At 41.2% G+C, this 20,809-nt stretch overlaps 1 protein-coding gene across 1 annotated transcript in view; it reads left to right on the top strand.

Moving 5' to 3' along the window:
* The window catches only part of FTO (FTO alpha-ketoglutarate dependent dioxygenase), a 422,524-nt gene that overhangs the window by 117,613 nt on the left and 284,102 nt on the right, over positions 1-20,809 (top strand). The window contains exon 3 of the mRNA XM_006043050.4: positions 7,583-8,210. Coding sequence (XP_006043112.3) covers positions 7,583-8,210 — 628 coding nt within the window. The remainder of the gene's footprint in view (positions 1-7,582; positions 8,211-20,809) is intronic.

Consider the following 20,809-nt stretch of genomic DNA (forward strand, 5'->3'; position numbering starts at 1 on the left):
ATGGGCTTCCCTGGTTGCTCAGATGGTAAAGAATCCATCTTCCATGTGGGTGGCAGTTCCATCCCTGGGTTGGAAAGATCCCCTGGAGGAGGGCATGGCAACCCACTCCAGTATCCTTGCCTGGAGAATCCCATGGACAGAGGAGCCCAGCGGGCTACAGTCCAGGGGGTCACAGGAGTCAGACACGACTGAGCACATGCGCACAACAAAGAACAGTTTTGTTTGTGGAAGGATTTTTCAGACTCCGTTCCTAATCATTTATTCCCTGCTCCCAGAGTAGTATGTTCATACTTCTGTTGTGAATAGTCTGAGATCTCTAACTCTTGGTTCTTATTTTTATTTCTATTGTTAAACTATGAGATGCTATAAAATAGGACCTAACTCGTTTTTATCATTATATTTATGTCACTTTATGCAGTGTTTGGTACAAATAAATATTCAGTAAATTTTAAATAAATTCAAAATGAACTACTGAATGAATGAGTGAACCGACATGTTGTCTCAGTTTGTAGCGTGCTTTGTAGCGTGTTCACAAGACTCCTTGTGGGAGCTGTTGCAAGGCCTAGGCAGTGCCTTGGGAAGATCGCCCGCCCCCTTTGGGAGACAGCTCAGCATCTTGCAGCCGGGGGGCTGGACCAAATAAGTGTCTAGCCCATTTGTCCTGGGATGGCTGCCAAGTCATAAGTAATTTACAGTGAAAATCATGTAGAAAATATTGTGATTGATATAGCGTGAATTTCTATAGAGTGCAAAATAAAGTGTTAACTGGCAAAATTTATTAACAGCCAGATTAGAAATATACTCCCATGAAATCAGAGTGTCCTGGCACTTAAATAAAGTCCATTTCCCACATCACTTGAAGGTTTTAAATTTTATTTCACTCTAGGAAAGGTTGAGTTCCATTGGTCTTCATTTAGGAGAGCCTCCTGTGAACTGGTACCTTATTCAATACCATGTCTTGACTTCAGCATATGATGAAATTCTTTCAGAATCATCCCTTGATATAAGAGGAAGAAGGAGAATTTTTATGTAATGGTTTAAAATAGGTAGAAAATAAAGCTTATGCTTCAGAGAAGCTAACATTCCATATCTTTCAGCCATTGATAAAGGTCTGGCATGTTGGCAACTTATATCTAAAATACCTTTCCAGTTTACAAAACAGAAATAGACTGACAGACATAGAAAACAAACTTACCATAGGGGGAGGGATAAATTAGGAATTACACTACTATAATAAAATAGATAAACAGCAAGGACACAGTGCATAGCTCAGGGAACTGTATTCAATATCTTATGATAGCCTATATTGGAAAATAATCTGAAAAATAATATATATAACTATATATATATAAAACTGAATCACTTTGCTATATACTTGAAACTAACACAATATTGTAAATCAATTATACTTCAATTAGAAAAATACCTTTCCAAATACTTACTAAACTCTTAATATATAATCATTTATGTCATAGAATCTTTTATAGATCTTAAGGAATGTATTATTTGACCAGATAACTGCTAATATTATAATTACATAACCGTACACTCCCTGGAAAAACTTTAATGGCATTAAATAACAACCAAAAATTGTAACGTATTTGAAAATCTGCCAACAGGTGTTCCAAATTATTGTGTGGTATCTGATGTTCTACTTGTACCTGTCCAAAATGGAAAGTGGACTTATTTGTTTGATGGAGTGAATTAATATTAAATTATTTAATGTTCAATTCTTTTCTAAAATTCATCTAATGTTCATTTCTTGAATTACAATATTTAATGTTCATTTCTTTACCCATTGTTGTCTTTAAAGAATTAATATTAAATTATTTAATGTTCAGTTCTTTTCTAAAATTCATCTAATGTTCATTTCTTGAATTACAATATTTAATGTGCATTTCTTTACCCATTGTTGTCTTTAAAGAAAAATTTAACAAGCACCTCATGGCACTTTTATGTGTCAAGCACTCATCTAATTATGTCATAAATAATAAGAGAGGATATTTAAATTTAGGTTTGGAGAAGTTTTCTCCTGCATTTTTGCAGATTATAACAAAATTAGTTAGTTATTGTTATTTATATTCCTTGTGGTAAAATCAAAATTTCCTAGAGCATTGAGCAACATGCCAAGTCAGATTTAGACAGTACCAGAAGATGTCTTGCAGAGAAGGCAATGGCACCCCACTCCAGTACTCTTTCCTGGAGAATCCCAGGGACAGCGGAGCCTGGTGGGCTGCCGTCTGTGGCGTTGCACAGAGTCAGACATGACTGAAGTGACTTAGCGGCAGCAGCAGCAGAAGATATCTTGAAATATTTTGAAAATTTAGAGTCATCAAAAAGAACCTCCTGGCACATGCAAGAGGTGTTGTATTATTCGAAATTAAGAATTAGCTATTTGAAATTAAGAATTTTCAAATGTAACATCTTTTCTGATTTAAGAAGTATTCTGCATTTATTTTTGAAAATTTGAAAATTATACAGATGTCTAAAGAAAAAAATTAAACTTACATCCAAGTGCATTACCCAGAGATAACTACCAGAAAATTTTGGCTCTGTTTTTTTCCAAATCTTCTTTTCTGTATTTTCACATACATTATTTTTCTTTGTATGAAACTATGACCCTATTGTCTAAATATCTTGTTACTAATTTCTCATACAGCATTAGTTCATAAAACATATTCTAAAAAATCCTTCTAAAATGTGTTACTTACAGAGGAGCCTGATGGGCTACAGTCCATGGGGTTGCAAAAAGTGGGATACGACTTAGCAACTGAACAACAACAGCAGCAATTTTGGAATAGGCTGGAAAGAGAAGCAGACTTGCATTCAGATAAGATTGTAAATTTGATAATAGGCAGATAAGTGAGTGTCAGGGGGCGTTGCAGAGATGAAGGAGGGGCAGTTCAATGAAAATCTGAAATGAATCACTAGTTCAGAATGTGTGCCGATCCCTAGAGCTGATTGCCAAACGGTTCTCCACCCCTCTCCCATCACCTGACTCTGCAGAATTACACTTCCGGGTCCTCTCACCCTGGATGAAACATGTGACTGTCTCTGTCCAGTGATAGAAGGCGGCCATCACTTCTAGCCTGGAGTGTTTCACTGGCAGTGCCAGACCCTGCCAAACCCTCTTTTCCCTTTCAGCATAACCACCTGGTGGCTGCTTGGATCCCTGAGTTACTGCTTTACTGGACAGTAATTCTTTGCCAGCCCACAAACAATATGTAAAATGATCAATGTCACTGGGGGAAGCCACTAAGATTTGAGGGCTTTCTGTCACTCCAGCGTTATCTACTCTATTCTGCCTGATCAGGAAGGCAAGACGTAGTAGAAGGGATGCAGTAAGTTTGAGGAAGTACAGAGAAGGGAGATGAATTACTCAAATCTAAATGTGGGGCAGTGACTAGGAAAGTGTGGTAGGACTGCCCTGCTTCTCAGAGAGCCTGTGTTAGATGCGGATTGCAGAGTGACAGGCAGCAGGTTAGGTAGCATCGCTGTGTACTACCACGGAGACTCCCAGGATCCATTTAGGAGTTCTGGCTTCTATACCTCGTTTATCCCAGTAGAACAGCAGGCACAGAGACATACTTTCTGTTCACACAGCCCATGAGGAGTGCAGCATAATCCAATAAACAAGAGACAGAACATTCTGGAGCCATGAGCAGGAACCCTAATTTTATTGCTAAACTGGCTACTCTCTGAGCAAGGTCCCTGAGGCCTCAGTATACTGGAAGCACAGTTAGTTAGCCGCAGTGATTAAAAGGAAGTTTCTCCATACTTTCTTAACAATTCCAGTGTTCTTTAAATAATCCTTAGTATAAAACATTAAAGGGAAGGAAGATTGTTCCCAGGAACTTGGTTTTGAAACACACTCCCTCTGGGACTGAGAGAGGAAGAAGCCTGGAAATAATACACACACGCATACACTCTCGCTGCTATTGTTCAATGCAGACTGGGCCTAGAGACTAATGAAGTTATATTTAACACAGGGGAATTATAACTCTAAAGACCTGGGAAATTCACATAACCATATGAGGATCACATATAAATACCTTAACATTAAAAGCAACACTAAAAATATAACAATAATAATAACATGGGAAAATATTAAAAACATTTTTTTTTCACTGGTAACTCTTGTTCCTCTTGCCTTGGATCACACGTGCTTCTTTTTCTTTGGCCTCAAGAGCCCAGGACTTCAGTACTTCCCCTTCAAGGCTTTCTGTTTCCCCCAACTTTGTACCTGGCAGATCCTTCTCATCCTCCAGGTCCCTTACTCAAATAAACCCTCCCTGAATGTCCATCCTCCATTAGATATCCCCCTGCTCAAGACACTCAGCGACTTTGCTCCTGTAGTCAGTCACCCTGTCTTCTGTACCATCTTCTTCCCCTGTCGTTCCCATGAGCACGCTGACAAACCCTAGTGTACCCTTTTCTCTTCCATTGTCAAAAGTCGTCCCGTGGTCTAGCATTCCCCTGCATCAAGTCTGTTTTTCTCTTCCCTACCATAGCAAAACCATGCCAACAGACAAATGCCATCTCTGCCACCTCCTCTTTCATCCCCAGCTGACTCCCATCAGGCTCTTGTCCCCCTCACTCTGTTGAAATGACCCTGGTCATTGTCATCAGTGATTTTCATGCTTTTCAGTCTAGTGGATAATTTTTTCCCCATGTCACTTGGTCTCTTAGGGGAAGCTGACATAGTTGACGTGTCCATCTTTCTTGAAATGCTCCTCTCTTCTTGGCTTTTGCATTCATACACTCTCCTGGTTTTCCACCTCAAAGTTCTCCTTTGCTGAGTCTTTGTGACTCAGGAAGTGGCTTCAGGTTTCCTTCTGGGTTTGTGCTGTTCCCCTAGGAGACCTCAGTCATTCCCAGGTTTTTAAAAATCAACTGTGTGGCGTGCTGACGGCTCCCACCTTAAGTTCCCTGGCCACACTCTCCTCTGAGATCCTGATGTATGTCTGCAGTTGCCTCCTTATTTCCACCTGAAGATTTTGTTGCCATCTTCTTGGCTATAGCTTCAGAGTAAAGCTCCTCATTCCTTCCTGTCCTTCTACCTGTTTTGCTTTACCTCAGTCTTTCTTATTTAAAAAGAAATAGTACATTGGGACTAAAGAAATGGTACATTGGGACTTCCCTGGTGGTCCAGTGGCTAAGACTCCTCGCTTCCAGTGCAGGGAGCCCAGGTTCAGCCCCTGGTCAGGGAACTAGATCCCACGTGCCGCAACTAAGAATTCACATGCCACAACTAAAGATCTCGACCTGGTGCAGCCATATAAATATTTGAAACAGCAAACAAACAAAAAACCCAGAAAATTGTTCAGTTACTAAGTCCAGAGTCTGGAAAAGTCATCTGCTACTTTTTTTCCCTTCTTCATTCCTCACAGCTAATTCATAGTGTTTCCATTTGATCTGCCTACAAAATACATATTTTACCTGTTCATTTGTCTCCGTCTCTAATGCAGACCCATTATCATTTTTCTCCTGGATGGTTGTAATAGCAGCAGAGTTTTCCACTTTGACATTTGCCTCTTTCCAATCCCTGCCCACTATTTTAATTAAGAATGATTTTTATGAAATGTAAATCAACCATATAACACAGGGAGCTCTGCCTGGTACTCTCTGGTGACCTAGAGTGATGGGATGAGGGCTTGGTGGGAGGGAGATCCAAGAGGGAGAGGATATACGTATGTATATAGCTGGTTCACTTTGTTATACAGCATAAACGAACACAACATTTGTAAAGCAACTTTACCCCAAATTAAAAAAAAACAAAACAAAAACACACAACATAAATCAAATTGTTCTTTGCCGTTTGACGTCCTCCAGTGCACTTAAGAGTGATATCTAGAGTCCTTACTTTGCCCTCCCAGGCTCTGTGTGATCCAGCTGTGCCTTCCTCTTCATGTTTAGTGCAAGTCACTCTGCCTTGGGCTCTTTTGCTTTGGTAAAACAGGTCTTATTTTTGTCTCTAGAATAGGCTGGTCTTCATCCTCAGTGCCTTTGTAGGTTTCGGTCCCTCTTCATGGAAGGTCTTTCTCTAGTTCATCTCATGGCCTGTACCTTCTTTTCCTAAAGAGCTCAGTCTATAGGCCGGCTCCAAGAATGTCGTTCCTTCTCCAATGACAGATTTTCCACTGGTTTGTTTCTGTCCAAGTACTTAAGACAACTTGGAATCGTTCTTCATTTGTATGATTTGGTATAATAAAAAGCTCTGTGAGGCCAGGAACCTTATTTCTGTGTAGTGTGTGGTATATGCTCTACAGACATACATTGAATGAAAAAAATGTATAGATAAATAAATGGTCTTGCCCTATTGAGCATATAAATGATTACTGAATGAAGATGTAGAAGAAAAGTGTCAAAAATGGTAGGGAGTACAATACTGAAAAGGTACCAGTCAGATGACACTTTCTGGGGGTAATGTGAGATCCTGGGCTTTGGTTTGAAAAAAACTCAATTTCACTGTGTAGAATCAGGGAGCTCATTGGCTGAAAAGTGAATGAAGTCCTAAACTGCATCAATAAATCCCTGTGTTTCCATGTTATGGGAGGACATTATCTTATAGTGCTCTCCTCTGGTGATACCAGTAGAATTATTACATCTTTCTAAATTGCAGTGGGATGTCTCATCCATTCATTCAGCCAGTATTTACTGAGTACATCCTGGGCACTCATATTATAGTTGGAAACAAAACTATCATGGCTTTTGTGTTCATGGGACTCAGTGTCTGACTCACAAAGAAAAGTTATTTCTCTTTCAGTGAAAGCATTGAAGCGGAAGCCAGTTTTTCATTTATTGAGAGGCTGTGCAATCTTGTGGTTAAGAACTCATGCTTCTGGAGCTCGACTCTGAAGCCTGCAGGTTTTAAATTCCAGCTCTCCTATTATCAGTCCTTGTGACTTTGGGCGAGTTTTTATTTATTTTATTTATTATTTTTTAATTTTGCTGTGCCATGTGCCATGTGGGATCTTCTCTACCTCAGTATTCTCGTCTATGACCTGGAGATAATATTTATAATAGTACCTCCACATAAAGCTGTAAGAAGTAAATGAGCTGGTATGTATAAATCATTTTGAATAGTACACAACACTTGGTAAGCCCTTAAAAAAACAGGTGTTAAGCAGCAATTAATCAGGTTGTGTTTTTTTGGAAGGCCAAAGCTGGAAGACAGGTTGAGGGTGGGGAGAAATGGTCATAGAGGGAGCTTGGAAGACCAAAGACCAAATCATTATTATCATTTTATTTATGTTGTTGCTGTTTAGTCCCTCAGTCCTGTCTGACTCTTTGCAACCCCATGGACTGCAGCACGCCAGGCTTCCATGTCCTTCACTGTCTCCTGGAGTTTTCTCAAACTCATAAACTTTTGTTTATAATTGTCTGTAATTGAACTTGGACCTAAAACTCTTTGGTGGAGAGTTGATGACTTAGTTTTCTATTTTAGGCTAGAGAGATATGTGTTTAGAAATACCCCTGACAGTCTTCTTTATTCTCCTAAGGCTTATGAAGAAACACACTTTTGAAATAATAAAATTATAGCTCTCCATAAACACATATTTTTGCTTTGCTTTTGTTCTAGTGGCAACTGAAATATCCTAAACTAATTCTCCGAGAAGCTGCCAGCGTGCCCGAGTTGCTCCATAAAGAGGTTCAACAAGCCTTTCTCACGCTGCACAAGCACGGCTGTTTATTTCGGGATCTGGTGAGGATCCAGGGCAAAGACTTGCTCACTCCAGTCTCTCGCATCCTCATCGGTAACCCTGGCTGCACCTACAAGTACCTGAACACCAGGCTCTTCACGGTACCCTGGCCCGTGAAAGGCTCTGATGCAAAGTACAATGAGGCCGAAATAGCTGCTGCCTGTCAAACGTTCCTCAAGCTCAACAGCTACCTGCAGGTAGAGACCATCCAGGCTTTGGAAGAGCTTGCTGCCAAGGAGAAAGCCAACATCGATGCCGTGCCAGTGTGCATAGGTCCAGATTTCCCCAGGGTTGGCATGGGGTCCTCCTTTGACGGGCACGATGAGATTGACATGAAGAACCGAGCAGCGTACAACGTCACTTTGTTGAATTTCATGGATCCCCAGAAGATGCCATACCTGAAAGAGGAGCCGTATTTCGGCATGGGGAAAATGGCTGTGAGCTGGCATCATGATGAAAATCTGGTGGACAGGTCAGCGGTGGCAGTGTACAGTTATAGCTGTGAAGGTACAGTCTGCTCTATGAAGAAGCAGCCCCGAACGTAACATGACCAGAGTCGCGCAGGCTCTGGAGACATGATCGTATATGCGTGCGTGTGTTTGTGTGTATGTAGATGTGTGTCCTTCTAAGGTTTGCTGAGCCCATATATCTACAGAAAATGCTTCTTTCTCATCCATTTGTGCTATCTGGCTCATTGCTATCCTGTGCTCAGAATATTTTCCCTCGTAAGCACTGCTTGTCATTGTCTTTCCCAAGCCCTGGAGAGCCACATCTTGGTTTCACACACCCAACTGCCTTTTTCTAAAGCTCAGAGTAGATCGTACAGTTGTTATAATTAACTTGCTGATAAAGGGCCAGGAAAACAAAAATCTGTCAAATCCTTCCAGGTTCCCACAGGTGTACATTTCCAGTCTTGCCAAAACATTTTATTACAATTGACATCGCTGTCTTGAAGGGAGTGATTTGTCAACTGTGGACTTGTTCTTGGCTTCCTCCAGTTTTGACTACCGTCCTTCCTCATCAGAAACAGCTGAGGTGGGTTTTATAAGCTGACAGACCTCTATTTTCAGGAGTATCTCTAGCCCGCCCCCCTTGCCCCCCCATCAGTTCTGCAGTTTTAGACCTGAGAGGGTTTCTGTGGCCAGCCTGTTCTTGCAGTTTCTGAAACCTGGTGCCCTTGGAGCAAAGATCACAGGCTACCTTTTCTGTGGTCTGCACAAATTTTCCTTCTCTGATTGTTCAGGTTCTGTGTTTTGAAGGTCCCCAGTGTTTTTCAGAACAGGATTATAAAAAAGGTAGGTGGACAAATCAAGGACAGAGTGACCTTTGCTGACTTCTTTGCCTGATCATTTGGCAAAGGAATATAAGATGTAGTGTTAGCTCTTTTGGTGATGGAGAGGGAGGCCTGGCATGCTGCAATCCATGGGGTTGCAAAGAGTCGGACACAACTGGGTGACTGAAGAACAGCAATTAGCTCTTTTGCCAGTTTCTGTCTTCTTCTTATTCAATGAAAAATGCTTGGAAAACCAGAGTTCTAGATACACCATCGGGAATCAACTGGAACTTTTAAGGGCCATTGTTTCCTGAAAGCTTGTTTTTTAATTGGATTTTGTTGTTATTTGACTCTTATTTACGAAGACAACTGTTTTGGAAAAGGGATTTTCAAAAAGAAACTGTCCTTGCTTGCTCTCTATCTTACCATTTCCCAGTCTCAAAAATTTCCTCTGGATAGCTAAAATGTTTTCCACCTTTACCTTTGGTCTTTGGCCAGGATCAAGGAACTAGTTTAGCAGTTAGAAAGTTTACTAGTTTCACTGGCATCTCAAATAATGATGCTGACCCAGGAAAATTGCTTGCAGGAGATTTGATGCTTTCCTAATGGAAAGAACCGTGAACCTCTGATCTTTAATAAGGTCTTGCCAGGGATTTAAGAACTATCACATCCAAGAACTCTGCTGTTAACGAACAATGGAGTTTGCTAGTTTCTTTCTTAAGGAGGCAACTCTCTGAAACCGAGGCAGTGGTATGTGATAGCTCAAACAGCTACAAAGATGTCTTTGTGCTCCTGCATGCTCTCAGCCTTTCTGTTTAATAGTCCTATTGTACTCCCAGAGCGTGGGTGATCAAATAGTTTTTGAAACCTAGAATATCTTGTGGAGAGGAATGAAAAATTTTAATGACTGTTTCTGTGGTTGGGAGTAGTTAAGATTGATAAACTATACAAATAAACCTAAGTACATAAAGCTTCATCCTTGCGCTTATCACCTAGACGAGGGAACTGCAGAATGCAAATCTATAGGGGCAGGGTAATTCCTTTGTGTTCTTAATCCCCAAAGTTCCCAGAACTTGATCTCATAATAGTAGCAATACTGGGAGCCCTCATTTATTGAGCACCTACTGTGTGCCAGGCACTGGTAGAAGCATTTTACATTTATTTACTGATGTTATTTTTGTTATTTTGTTTTAAATCTGTGAATGAAGTACTACTGTTATCCTCATTTTACATATGAGGAAACTGAGGTGCAGAAGGATGGTGAACTTTTCCATGGTTATACAGCTATGATCAGCAGAGCTAGGATTTGAACTCAGACCGTCTGGCTTCAGAGTCCTAACAACTAAGGCTAAATGCTTTGTGAGCGGGTATTTCCTACCTCTACAGTATAGCTGGGCTTCCCTGGTGGCTCAGTGGCAAAGAATTTGCCTGCCAATGCAGGAGATGCAGGAGACACAGGAAACATGGGTTTGATCCCATGTCTCTGACCCTAGGAAAGCTGAATCCACTGAAGCATGGACATTTGTTCCCATAATTCTTAAGTCTTTATTTCAAAGTGAGTAGCTTTATACTTCTTAGCTGTCTTTGAGACCAGGAAAAGCTAGGTTATAATTACAGCTAGAAGTTTTAGAGCGCTCATAACTTAAAACAAAATTTTTTTTTCCCCTTAGCCTCACAGCATCCCTGTCTAAGGTCTCAAAGCTCATTTGATCTTGTTTATTTCAGTGTGTCGTGCCATATCTGTGTTCGTTGTTTCTGAAGTCACTTCCACTGCTCAGTAAAACTTGTTTGATCTTATAAGTCACATTTTTTTAACCCCCATGCAATTATTTATTCAATTAACAGTACGCATCTACTGTTTGCCAAGCACTCTTCTAGATACTGAGAATATGACAGTGAACAAAAATTGTTGCCCTCGTGGGGCTATGTTTTAGCAAGGAGAAACAGGAAAGAAACAAATAAGCTTATATATATTGCAAAGGTAAGGCACAGGCTTACAGTTTTAAATAGGAAAGTTAGCCTTCCTTCAGTTGGGTAACCTTGGAGCAAAGATTGGGAGGAGCATATGAATGAATTGTGAAGACTCAGAGATGGGACATGACTTTGGGATGTTTCAGAAGCAACAAGTATGGATGGAAGAGAGGCAGAGAAGAGGTAAAGTAATAGAGGTGAAGACAGACTGGAAGACTAGGGGTGGGAGGTGGCAGAAGATAGGACCTTCTAACTTTGCTACAGTTTGTGCTAAGTTGCTCCGTTGCATCCAAGTCTTTGTGAGTCCATGGACTGTAGCCCTCCAGTCTCCTCTGTCCATGGGATTCTCCAGGCAAGAATGCTGGAGTGAGTGGCCATGCCCTCCTCCAGGGGATCTTCCCAACCTAGGGATCAAACCCTGGTCTCTTACATCTCCTGAGCTGGCAGGCGGGTTCTTTACCACTAACACCACCTGGGAAGCCCAGTATTGTACAGTAGGCCCCCCTTATCCACAGGGGATGCCTTCCAAGACCCTCTGGTTTCCTGAAACCATGGATAGTACTGAACCCTATGTAGACTGTGTTTTCTCCTATACATCCATACCTATGATGAAGCTGAATTTATAAATTAGGCACAGTAAGAGATTAACAACTATAACTAATAATAAAATATAATAATTATACCATAATAAAAGTTCTGGTTTCTCTCTTGTATCATATTGTACAGATTTAGTACCTTGCCTATCTTAACTAACCACTTATCACTCACTGTCACAGTTAACTTTTGGAGTTTGAGGTGCAACAGCAAAACTAGCTTAAATTTCTTTTTCCTTCTTCATGACTTCACAGATAGAAGATTTGTTCTTACCATAGATGTTAGAAACATTGGCATACAGCTCTTTTTCTTTCCATACTAAGTTGAGAACGTTCACCTTTTCACCTAAAGGAAGCACTTTACAACTTCTCTGTGGCCGATTGGGATTGCCAGCATCACTGTTCTCATGCTTTGGGATCATTGCTAAGTATAGTAAGGAAATGCATGTGCTGGATCCAGTAATGCAAGCTTGCTGGAATGCAGGCTCTGCAATACCATGACAATTGACCTGCTAACCAGAGGGCTACTAACCACCCCTGGACAAAGGGGTGAGTTACTTTCCAGGCAGGACAGAGCAGGATATCATCGTGCTGCTCAGAACGGCATGCAACTTAAAAACTTATGAACTGTTTATCCTTGTAACTTTCCATTTAATATTTTCAAGATTGCTGTTGACTGTGGTTAACTGAAACCACAGAAAGCGAAACAGCAGGTAAGGAGAGGCTACTGTATTAATAATAACAATCCTGGGCTTGTCCTTGGAGTGGGATGGGCCAGTGCAGCAGGGGTAGAAGGGAGGCAGGACTGGAAGCAGGGGAGCTGCAATAGGCCATTGGGTAGTCCAGACTAGAGACGGTGGATCAGGTTAGAAGAGGCAGAGGTGATGAGACATAGTTCTATCGAGTCCCGTATCTTTTCACCAGAAAAGATGGCAGTGCCTGTCAGAGAAGAAGCCCAGCAGCAGCATCTCCCAATTGTCCAGAGAGGGCTAGGGATTTCCCTGGTGGTCCAGTGGCTAAGACTCAATGCTCTCAATGCAGGGGTGGTAGATTTGACCCCTGGCCAGGGAACTAAATCCCACAGGCCACAACTAAAGATCCTACATACTGCAAAAAAGATGGGAGATCCCAAGTACTGCAATTAAGACAGTGCTAATTTGTTTTAGTCGTGTCCGACTCTTTGCAACCCCATGGACCGCAGCCCTCCAGGCTCCTCTGTCCATGGGATTCTCCAGGAAAGAATACTGGAGTGGGTTGCCATGCCCTCCTCCAGGGGATGTTTCCAACCCAAGGATGGAACCCTGGATTGTCTCTTACGTTTCCTGCATTGGCAGGTGAATTCTCTACCATTGGAGTCATCTGGGAAGCAATTAAGACCTGGTTCAGTTCAGTTCAGTTGCTCAGTCGTGTCCGACTCTTTGCAACCCCATGAATCGCAGCACACCAGGCCTCCCTGTCCATCACCAACTCCTGAAGTTTACCCAAACTCATGTCCATCAAGTTGGTGATACATTCCAAACATCTCATTCTCTGTCGGCCCCTTCTCCTCCTGCCCCCAATCCCTCCCAGCATCATGGTCTTTGCCAATGAGTCAACTCTTCCCATGAGGTGGCCAAAGTATTGGAGCTTCAGCTTCAGCATCAGTCCTTCCGATGAACACCCAGGACTGATCTCTTTTAGGATGGACTGGTTGGATCTTCTTGCAGTCCAAGGGACTCTCAAGAGTCTTCTCCAACACCACAGTTCAAAAGCATCAATTCTTCGGTGCTCAGCTTTCTTCACAGTCCAACTCTCACATCTATACATGACCACTGGAAAAACCATAGCCTTGACTAGACCTTTGTTGGCAAAGTAATGTCTCTGCTTTTGAATATGCTATCTAGGTTGGTCATAACTTGCCTTCCAAGGAGTAAGTGTCTTTTAATTTCATGACTGCAGTCACCGTCTGCAGTGATTTTAGAGCCCCCCAAAATAAAGTCTGATGCTGTTTCCACTGTTTCCCCATCTATTTGCCATGAAGTGATGGGACTGGATGCCATGATCTTAGTTTTCTGAATGTTGAGCTTTAAGTCAACTTTTTCACTCTCCTCTTTCACTTTCATCAAGAGGCTTTTTAGTTCCTCTTCACTTTCTGCCATCAGGGTGGTATCATGTGCGTATCTGGGGTTATTGATATTTCTCCTGGCAATCTTGATTCCAGCTTGTGCTTCCTCCAGCCCAGGGTTTCTCATGATGTACTCTGCATATAAGTTAAATAAGCAGGGATATACAGCCTTGACGTACTCCTTTTCCTATTTGGAACCAGTCTGTTGTTCCATGTCCAGTTCTAACTGTTGCTTCCTGACCTGCATATAGGTTTCTCAAGTGGCAGGTCAGGTGGTCTGGTATTCCCATCTCTTTCAGAATTTTCCACAGTTTATTGTGATCCACACAGTCAAAGGCTTTGGCCTAGTCAATAAAGCAGAAATTGATGTTTTTCTGGAACTCTCTTGCTTTTTTGATGATCCAGCGGATGTTGGCAATTTGATCTCTGGTTCCTCTGTCTTTTCTAAAACCAGCTTGAACATCTGGAAGTTCACGGTTCACGTATTGCTGAAGCCTGGCTTGGAGAATTTTGAGCATTACTTTACTAGCATGTGAGATGAGTACAATTGTGTGGTAGTTTGAGCGTTCTTTGGCATTACCTTTCTTTGGGATTGGAATGAAAACTGACCTTTTCCAGTCCTGTGGCCACTGCTGAGTTTTCCAAATTTGCTGGCATATTGAGTGCAGCACTTTCACAGCATCATACAGCCAAATAAATAAAATAAATTAATATCTTTTAAAAAGATAAAAGGCTAGGACCATAAGAATGGGTGGACTTCCCCCCCCCCACCATAGCTTTATTGGAGCATCATTTACATACAATAACTGCACATATTTAAAGTCTGCAATTTATGAAGTAGGATGTGAAGTTTGAGGTGGTTCATTGGCACAGACTAGCCCAGATGTCCCATCTGGGGAGTTCTTACCAACATAATCGACCCTACTTTGTTGGAGTTTCAGATTCCTGAGTCCCATGCTCTCTCCTAATTTTTTTCTTTATTTTAGTGAAGCATTAGAGATTAGTATCCTCTAATGATATCTTAAGAAAGGGCATTTAGAAAGCACATTTTGGAGACCTTGAATGTCTCAATTTATCTTTATTCTGCATTGACATGTGTAGATACTTTATGTAAGGAAATCTTGACAGAAAATAATTTTCCTTCAGAATTATGGGGATGTCATATGTACCAGTGTCTTTTTATCTTCCAGTGTTCATGTTGTGAGCTCTGATTTTTTTTTTTTCTTTATCCCTTATTTGATAAAGATTTTTTGATTGGGTTTTCCCCTAATATTTTATACATTCACAGTGATTTTTTTTCATCCATTATACTGGCATTTGATGGGTCCTTTCAATCTGGAAGGAAACTCATGTCCTTCAATGTGGGATATTTTCTTGAATCACTTTGTTAATTATTTCTTCCTCTCCAGCTTTCTTTTCTCTCTAGAATCCATATTTTTTGATACTCAAACTGTTTCCTGTAATTTTGTTACTTATTCTCTTGTTTTTTAATCTTTTTTGTATTTTAATCTTTTTAATCTATTTGTTTTTAATCTTTTTGTATTTTTTAAACTGAGAGTGTAATCCACTCTCAGAAGTTATCTTACCTTTATCTTTCAACTGGTTACCACTATCTTAACTTCTAAGGCCATATATTAGTTTTATACATATTTGAATTAGAATTGTAAGCTCTTTGAAGGAATGGTTTGTGTCTTGATCCTTCTTTGTATGTGCATATAATGCAAATCAGTATTTTTTTGCCCCAAATCAGTAGGTATCTTTTGTCCTTGAGCAGTTCATGCTATTTAACTACATTGTGGCCATTGTCCAATAACTGATTTCTGCAGCTGCAACCTCTGTTTAATACTAAGATTCTTTAGATTGCACATAGCAGATGCTTGGCCTAAACAGGTTCATTTAAGACAATATGAAATTGTTTTATTTACTACTAAGGCCAGTCTCGCTGGCTTCAGGTGCACCTTATTTCAACAGTAATGGTGTGGCCAGCTTCAGACTTCTCCCCCTTCATATTTTGGCTCTTTTTGAGCTGTAGCTTTATTCTCTTGATGGAGGTAAACTTCTTGTGGCCCCCAAGTGTCTGCCTCCAGCTTTTGTGGCTACTCTCTTTCTTGCTGAGGAGCTTTGAGAAGGAGAGAACCGTGCCTTGGACATGGGTAAAGCTTTGCCCTAGGGACTTCCCTGGTGGTCCAGTGGTTAAGAATCCACCTTCCAATGCAGGGGATGTGCCTTCTGTCCCTGGTCAGGGAGCTAAGATCCCACGTGCTGCAGGACAATTTAGCCTGGGCACCACAACTAGAGAAGCTTGTATGCCGCAACGAAGACCCAGCGCAGCCAAAAATGGTTAAAAATGAAACAAAGCAAAACAAATCAGTTAAATAAAAAGCTTTGCCTGAAGATAGGTGAACAAATAATTATTCTTTTTTGATTAATCCAGTTTGATTGTGGTCTTCTATGCTGTTTACAGTCTTCCCTGGTGGTTCAGTAGTAAAGAACCCACCTGCCAATGCAGGAGACTTGGGTTTGATCCCTGTGTAGGGAAAATCCCCTGGAGAAGGATATGGCAACCCACTCCAGTATTCTTGCCTGGGAAATCCCATGGACAGAGGGGCCTGGCGGGCTACAGTGCACGGGGTCAGAAAAGAGTCAGACGTGACTTAGTGACTAAACAACAACAACAATATTGTTTTCAACATCCAGGTTTTCTCTAAGGCTCCATGACTCTGTACTTTGCTGAGGTTGCCCACAGAATTGCAGCCTTTGTTGTTTGAGCTCTGGTTCAAGGAAGTTTATTTGAGAAGCATTTCGGCTTCCTCTCCTCATTTTGTGTGTGTGTCTGTGTGTGTGTGTGCAGTCACTCAGTTGTGTCCCGCTCTTTGTGACCCCATGGACTGTAGCCTGCCAGGCTTCTCTGTCCATGGAATTTTTCCAGGCAAGAATACTGAAGTGGGTTGCTACTTCTTCCTCCAGGGGATCTTCCTGACGCAGGGATCAAACCCACGTCTCCTGCATTGGCATATGGGTTCATTACCACTGAGCCACCAGGGAAGCCTCTCATTTCATATTTTATTTTAAATAATGTCATGGTCTTAGAGCTTTAGCCAAGAACTCCCAGAGCAATTTTTCTCTCCTCTTCTCACTTTCACTTTATTCCACCATGTCCATGAAACATGATATAATGAGGTTCTCCTATGATGTGAATATTTATATCTTAAAAATTTTTTTCCCCAAATGCTTAATCTGAAAGCTGACAGAGCCAGACATCCTGTTGAAAGGCTTCAGATTTTTTTGGTAAAGAGTTCTCAATATTTCTCATGAAATCCTAGAAAACTTATAATTAATTTCATAATTTATCTGTGTCAGGGGACTACATTTGTCCCTGAATTGCTGCTTTTGAGACATGTTAGAACAGCTTCTTGTCATGGATTTTGAGCTGAGATTGATAAGGGTTTTTTTTTCCTTCAAACTTCTGAATTCTCTATTTCTTCAGACCGTACCTTGCTCAGTGGCTAAGGAGTGTGCTCTGGGTTAGCAGCTGGCTTGACTGATTGTTCCTCACAGCCAATCAAGGAATGCATTTTTAAATGGTAGAGTTCTTCCAGGAAATCTTCTTGGCCAACCGATCAGAGACCTTCAGGTTGTTATTGTTGTTTAGTTGCTAAGTCGTGTCCAACTCTTTGCCACCCCAGGGACTGCAGCATGCCAGGCTTCCCTGTCCTTCATTTTCTCCCAGAGTTTGCTTAAACTCATATCCATTGAATCAGTGATGCCATCCAACCATCTCATCCTTCGTCATCCCCTTCTCCTCCTGCCCTCAATCATTTGCAGCATCAGGGTCTTTTCCAATGAGTTGGGTCTTCACATCAAGTGGCCAAAGAATACCAAAAGGAGCTTCAGCTTTAGCATCAGTCCTTCCAATGAATATTCAGGGTTTTTTTCCGTTAGGATTGACTTTTTTGATCTTGCAGTCCAAGGGGTTCTCAAGAGTCTTCTCCAATACCACAGTTCATAAACATCAATTCTTCAGCAGTCAGCCTTCTTTATGGTCCAACTCTCGCATCCATACGTGACTACTGGAAAAACCATAGCTTTGACTATATGGATCTTTGTTGGCAAAGTGATGTCTCTGCTTTTTAATACACTGTCTAGGTTTGTCATAGCTTTTCTTTCAAGGAGCAGACATCTTTTAATTTCTTCAGGAATATTTCCCAAGTGTTCTCTGGCTTATGCCATTTGCCATTATTTTGGAAACCTGTCCAGAAAGATTATCCAAAGTCAGCACTTAGAAGCATCTACCTTCCAGAGGGATCATTCTGGGAAACAGATCTGACCTACGGAAAAGTCACCATCAGTGTCTGCCACTGCCCTCAGCATAAGCCTAGCTTGCTTACGTGGTTCACAAAACCGCCATGCCTCTTTGGGCCTTTCCCCACCTCTCCAGCCTTTTCACTTGCAAATCCATGTCATTCAAGTAACAGTCCTTTGCTGTTTTTGTTGTTTAGTTGCGAAGCCATGTCTGACTCTTGGCAACCCCATGGACTGTAGACCCCCAGACTCCTCTGTCCATGGAATTCTCCAGGCAAGAATACTGGAGTGGTAGCCATTCCCTTCTCCAGGGGATCTTCCTGACCCAAGGATCAGACCTGTGTCTCCTGCTTGGCAGGCGAATTCTTTACCACTAAGCCACCTGGGAAGTCCGTAACACTCTTACCACTAAGAATCATTATGTTTCTAAACATCGATCTGCCATATCCCTTCTAGAGTGTGTCTTCCCAGCCTTATACCTTTCCCCTTTCACCTTTTGTGTTTCTCCATTTTGAAAAATGATTCCTGGTCCCAGACACTGGAATGTCATAGATCAGTGCTGGACAGAATACATCCTTAGACTTTGTCTACCAGCTGAGCCTCTGCAACTTCTGGGTTTCTCCTGCTCAAGATTTGTGACATGAACAGGATGGGACCTGCTGTGTAAGCCCCTCTAGGTATGGGGTAAGGAAGCAGAGGAAATTGTTGTCTGGGCCAGAGTCTTAGAAATGTTAGCACTTGGCTAAGGCAACACAAGTGTGCGTGCGTACATGCTCGATTGTGTCTGACTCTTGGTGACCGCATGGACTGTGGCCTGCCAGGCTCCTCTGTCCATGGGCTTCTCCAGGCAAGCATACTGGAGTAGGTTGCCATTTCCTTCTCCAGGGAATCTTCTAGACCCAGGGAATGTACCCACGTGTCCTATGTCGGCAGACAGGAGAAGCCCCAGCTAAGGCAACAAGAAAGAGGAAATAGAGCTATTTTTTTAATGTGTGGTGATGAGAAATATATATATATATACACACACACACACACATATATACATATTTGCACATCAGCAAAATTGTTGCCCTAGAATATTAATGGTATTATGCTTTAAATATGGTAGAAAATTTCAAGTGATATATTTTACTTGATTAGAACTGTCATCTCTTCTTTCATGCTCAGGCTTCTGTATTTGTTGTCTGTGTGTGGTTTGCACACAGCTCTGGGAATGCACACAAAATATTTGATGACATTTATCTTTTATTAAATGGAATTAATTTTTTTCTCAAAAACTAGTTAGCTATTTTTTTCTCCTTAAAGCCTTTTAAGATGTGACAGAAAAATCTTACAGGTACACATGGAAAAGTAATACTTGATTGCAGTTGAAAATTAATTGGTTAACCTGGGGGTTGAAGTTTTGGACATTTTAAACTTGACGGTTAAACTTCACATTCTTTTGCATTTTGTCACATCTTTCACTTCTTTAGTCGTTTGGTTAGTGGGAGCTGGGAATGCACTGAACACACTGAGACACATAAAACCCTTTCAGTGTTGCTGAAGTTCAAAGGCAAGTAGGAGCCAATTGCCTCTGCTTGTTTCCAAAATAACATAGGGAAACAGTAATAAGTTGCAGTTGCTATAAATAATTACAAGTTGATTTTATTGAGAAAGTGAGCAACACTGTATTTATGCAATAAAAAATTTATCAGACATACATCTTCCCTCCTCCCTTCTCAGCCCACGGAGGAAACAAACCTTCAACAAAACATTATTTTAATGAGCACATTTCAAAGGTGCTGGATTTATGGGAGACATCAGGCAACACTGATTGCAATTACTGTCTCTCTCTGTCGTTCAGGACTTTATTGATGCCATATTGAGAAGAGTGTGAGGATAAAAGTTAGAGGGGAAAGTAGTCAACCAGCCTGTTAGCCTGTAAACATCCATACTCGGTGGCATCAAAAACCTCCTAAAAATGGTTGTCTTTGTAGTTTAAAACTCATTTCTTTTTCAAGTTGTTGATTTGACCAGAGATGGATGTACAAAAAAACCTTCTTAAAATGTCTCTATTCTTTTCCTTGGGCTTCTCAGGTGGCTCAGTGGTAAAAATATCCACCTGCTAAGCAGGAGATGTGGTTTCAATCCCTGGATCTTGAAGATCCCTTGGAGAAGGAAATGGCAACCCACTCCAGTATTCTTGTCTGGGAAATCCCATGGACAGAGGATCCTGGCAGGCTACAGTCCATGGGATTGCAAAAGAGTTAGACATGACTTAGAAACTAAACAACAATTCTTTTTCTCGGGCTACAAGCTACAGCTATTATCATTGGGACCCTCTAGAATAAAGCAGCCTGAAGACTTATAGTATAAAAGATAATAAATACTGATTTTTCTTATTAATATTCTTTTGTTAAATCAATCTGCTTATCAAATAATTGAGTATTATTGCTTTATTATGTTGTATGTTGGCATTGGTCATGTGAATTAGTTGGTATTAGTCACATTACATCATTTTTTTCCTACATTTTTTTTTTTTTTTAACATTTTGGCCACACTGCGTGGCATGTGGGGTCTTAGCTCCCTGACCAGGGATTGAACCCACACCGTCTTAGTGGAAGCACGAATCCTAACAGCTGAGCTGCTAGGGAAGTCCTACATCATGATTTTGTATTCAGCCTCAGCTTCCTCACTAATATGTGCTGGGCACATCTCTATCAGATCACAGATACCAAGCTTATAGAGCAGGGGTCGGCAAACACTTTCTGTATAAAGGACCAGATAATAAAGATTTTCAAGTCCAGAGGCCTCTGGTCTGTGTCTTAGCTACTCAACCATGTTGTTATGTGTGAAAGCAGCTGTGGATAGGATGTCAGTGAAT

The sequence above is a fragment of the Bubalus bubalis genome, chromosome 18 (genome assembly GCF_019923935.1).
Source record: "Bubalus bubalis isolate 160015118507 breed Murrah chromosome 18, NDDB_SH_1, whole genome shotgun sequence".
In the NCBI taxonomy this organism is placed as follows: Eukaryota; Metazoa; Chordata; class Mammalia; order Artiodactyla; family Bovidae; genus Bubalus; species Bubalus bubalis.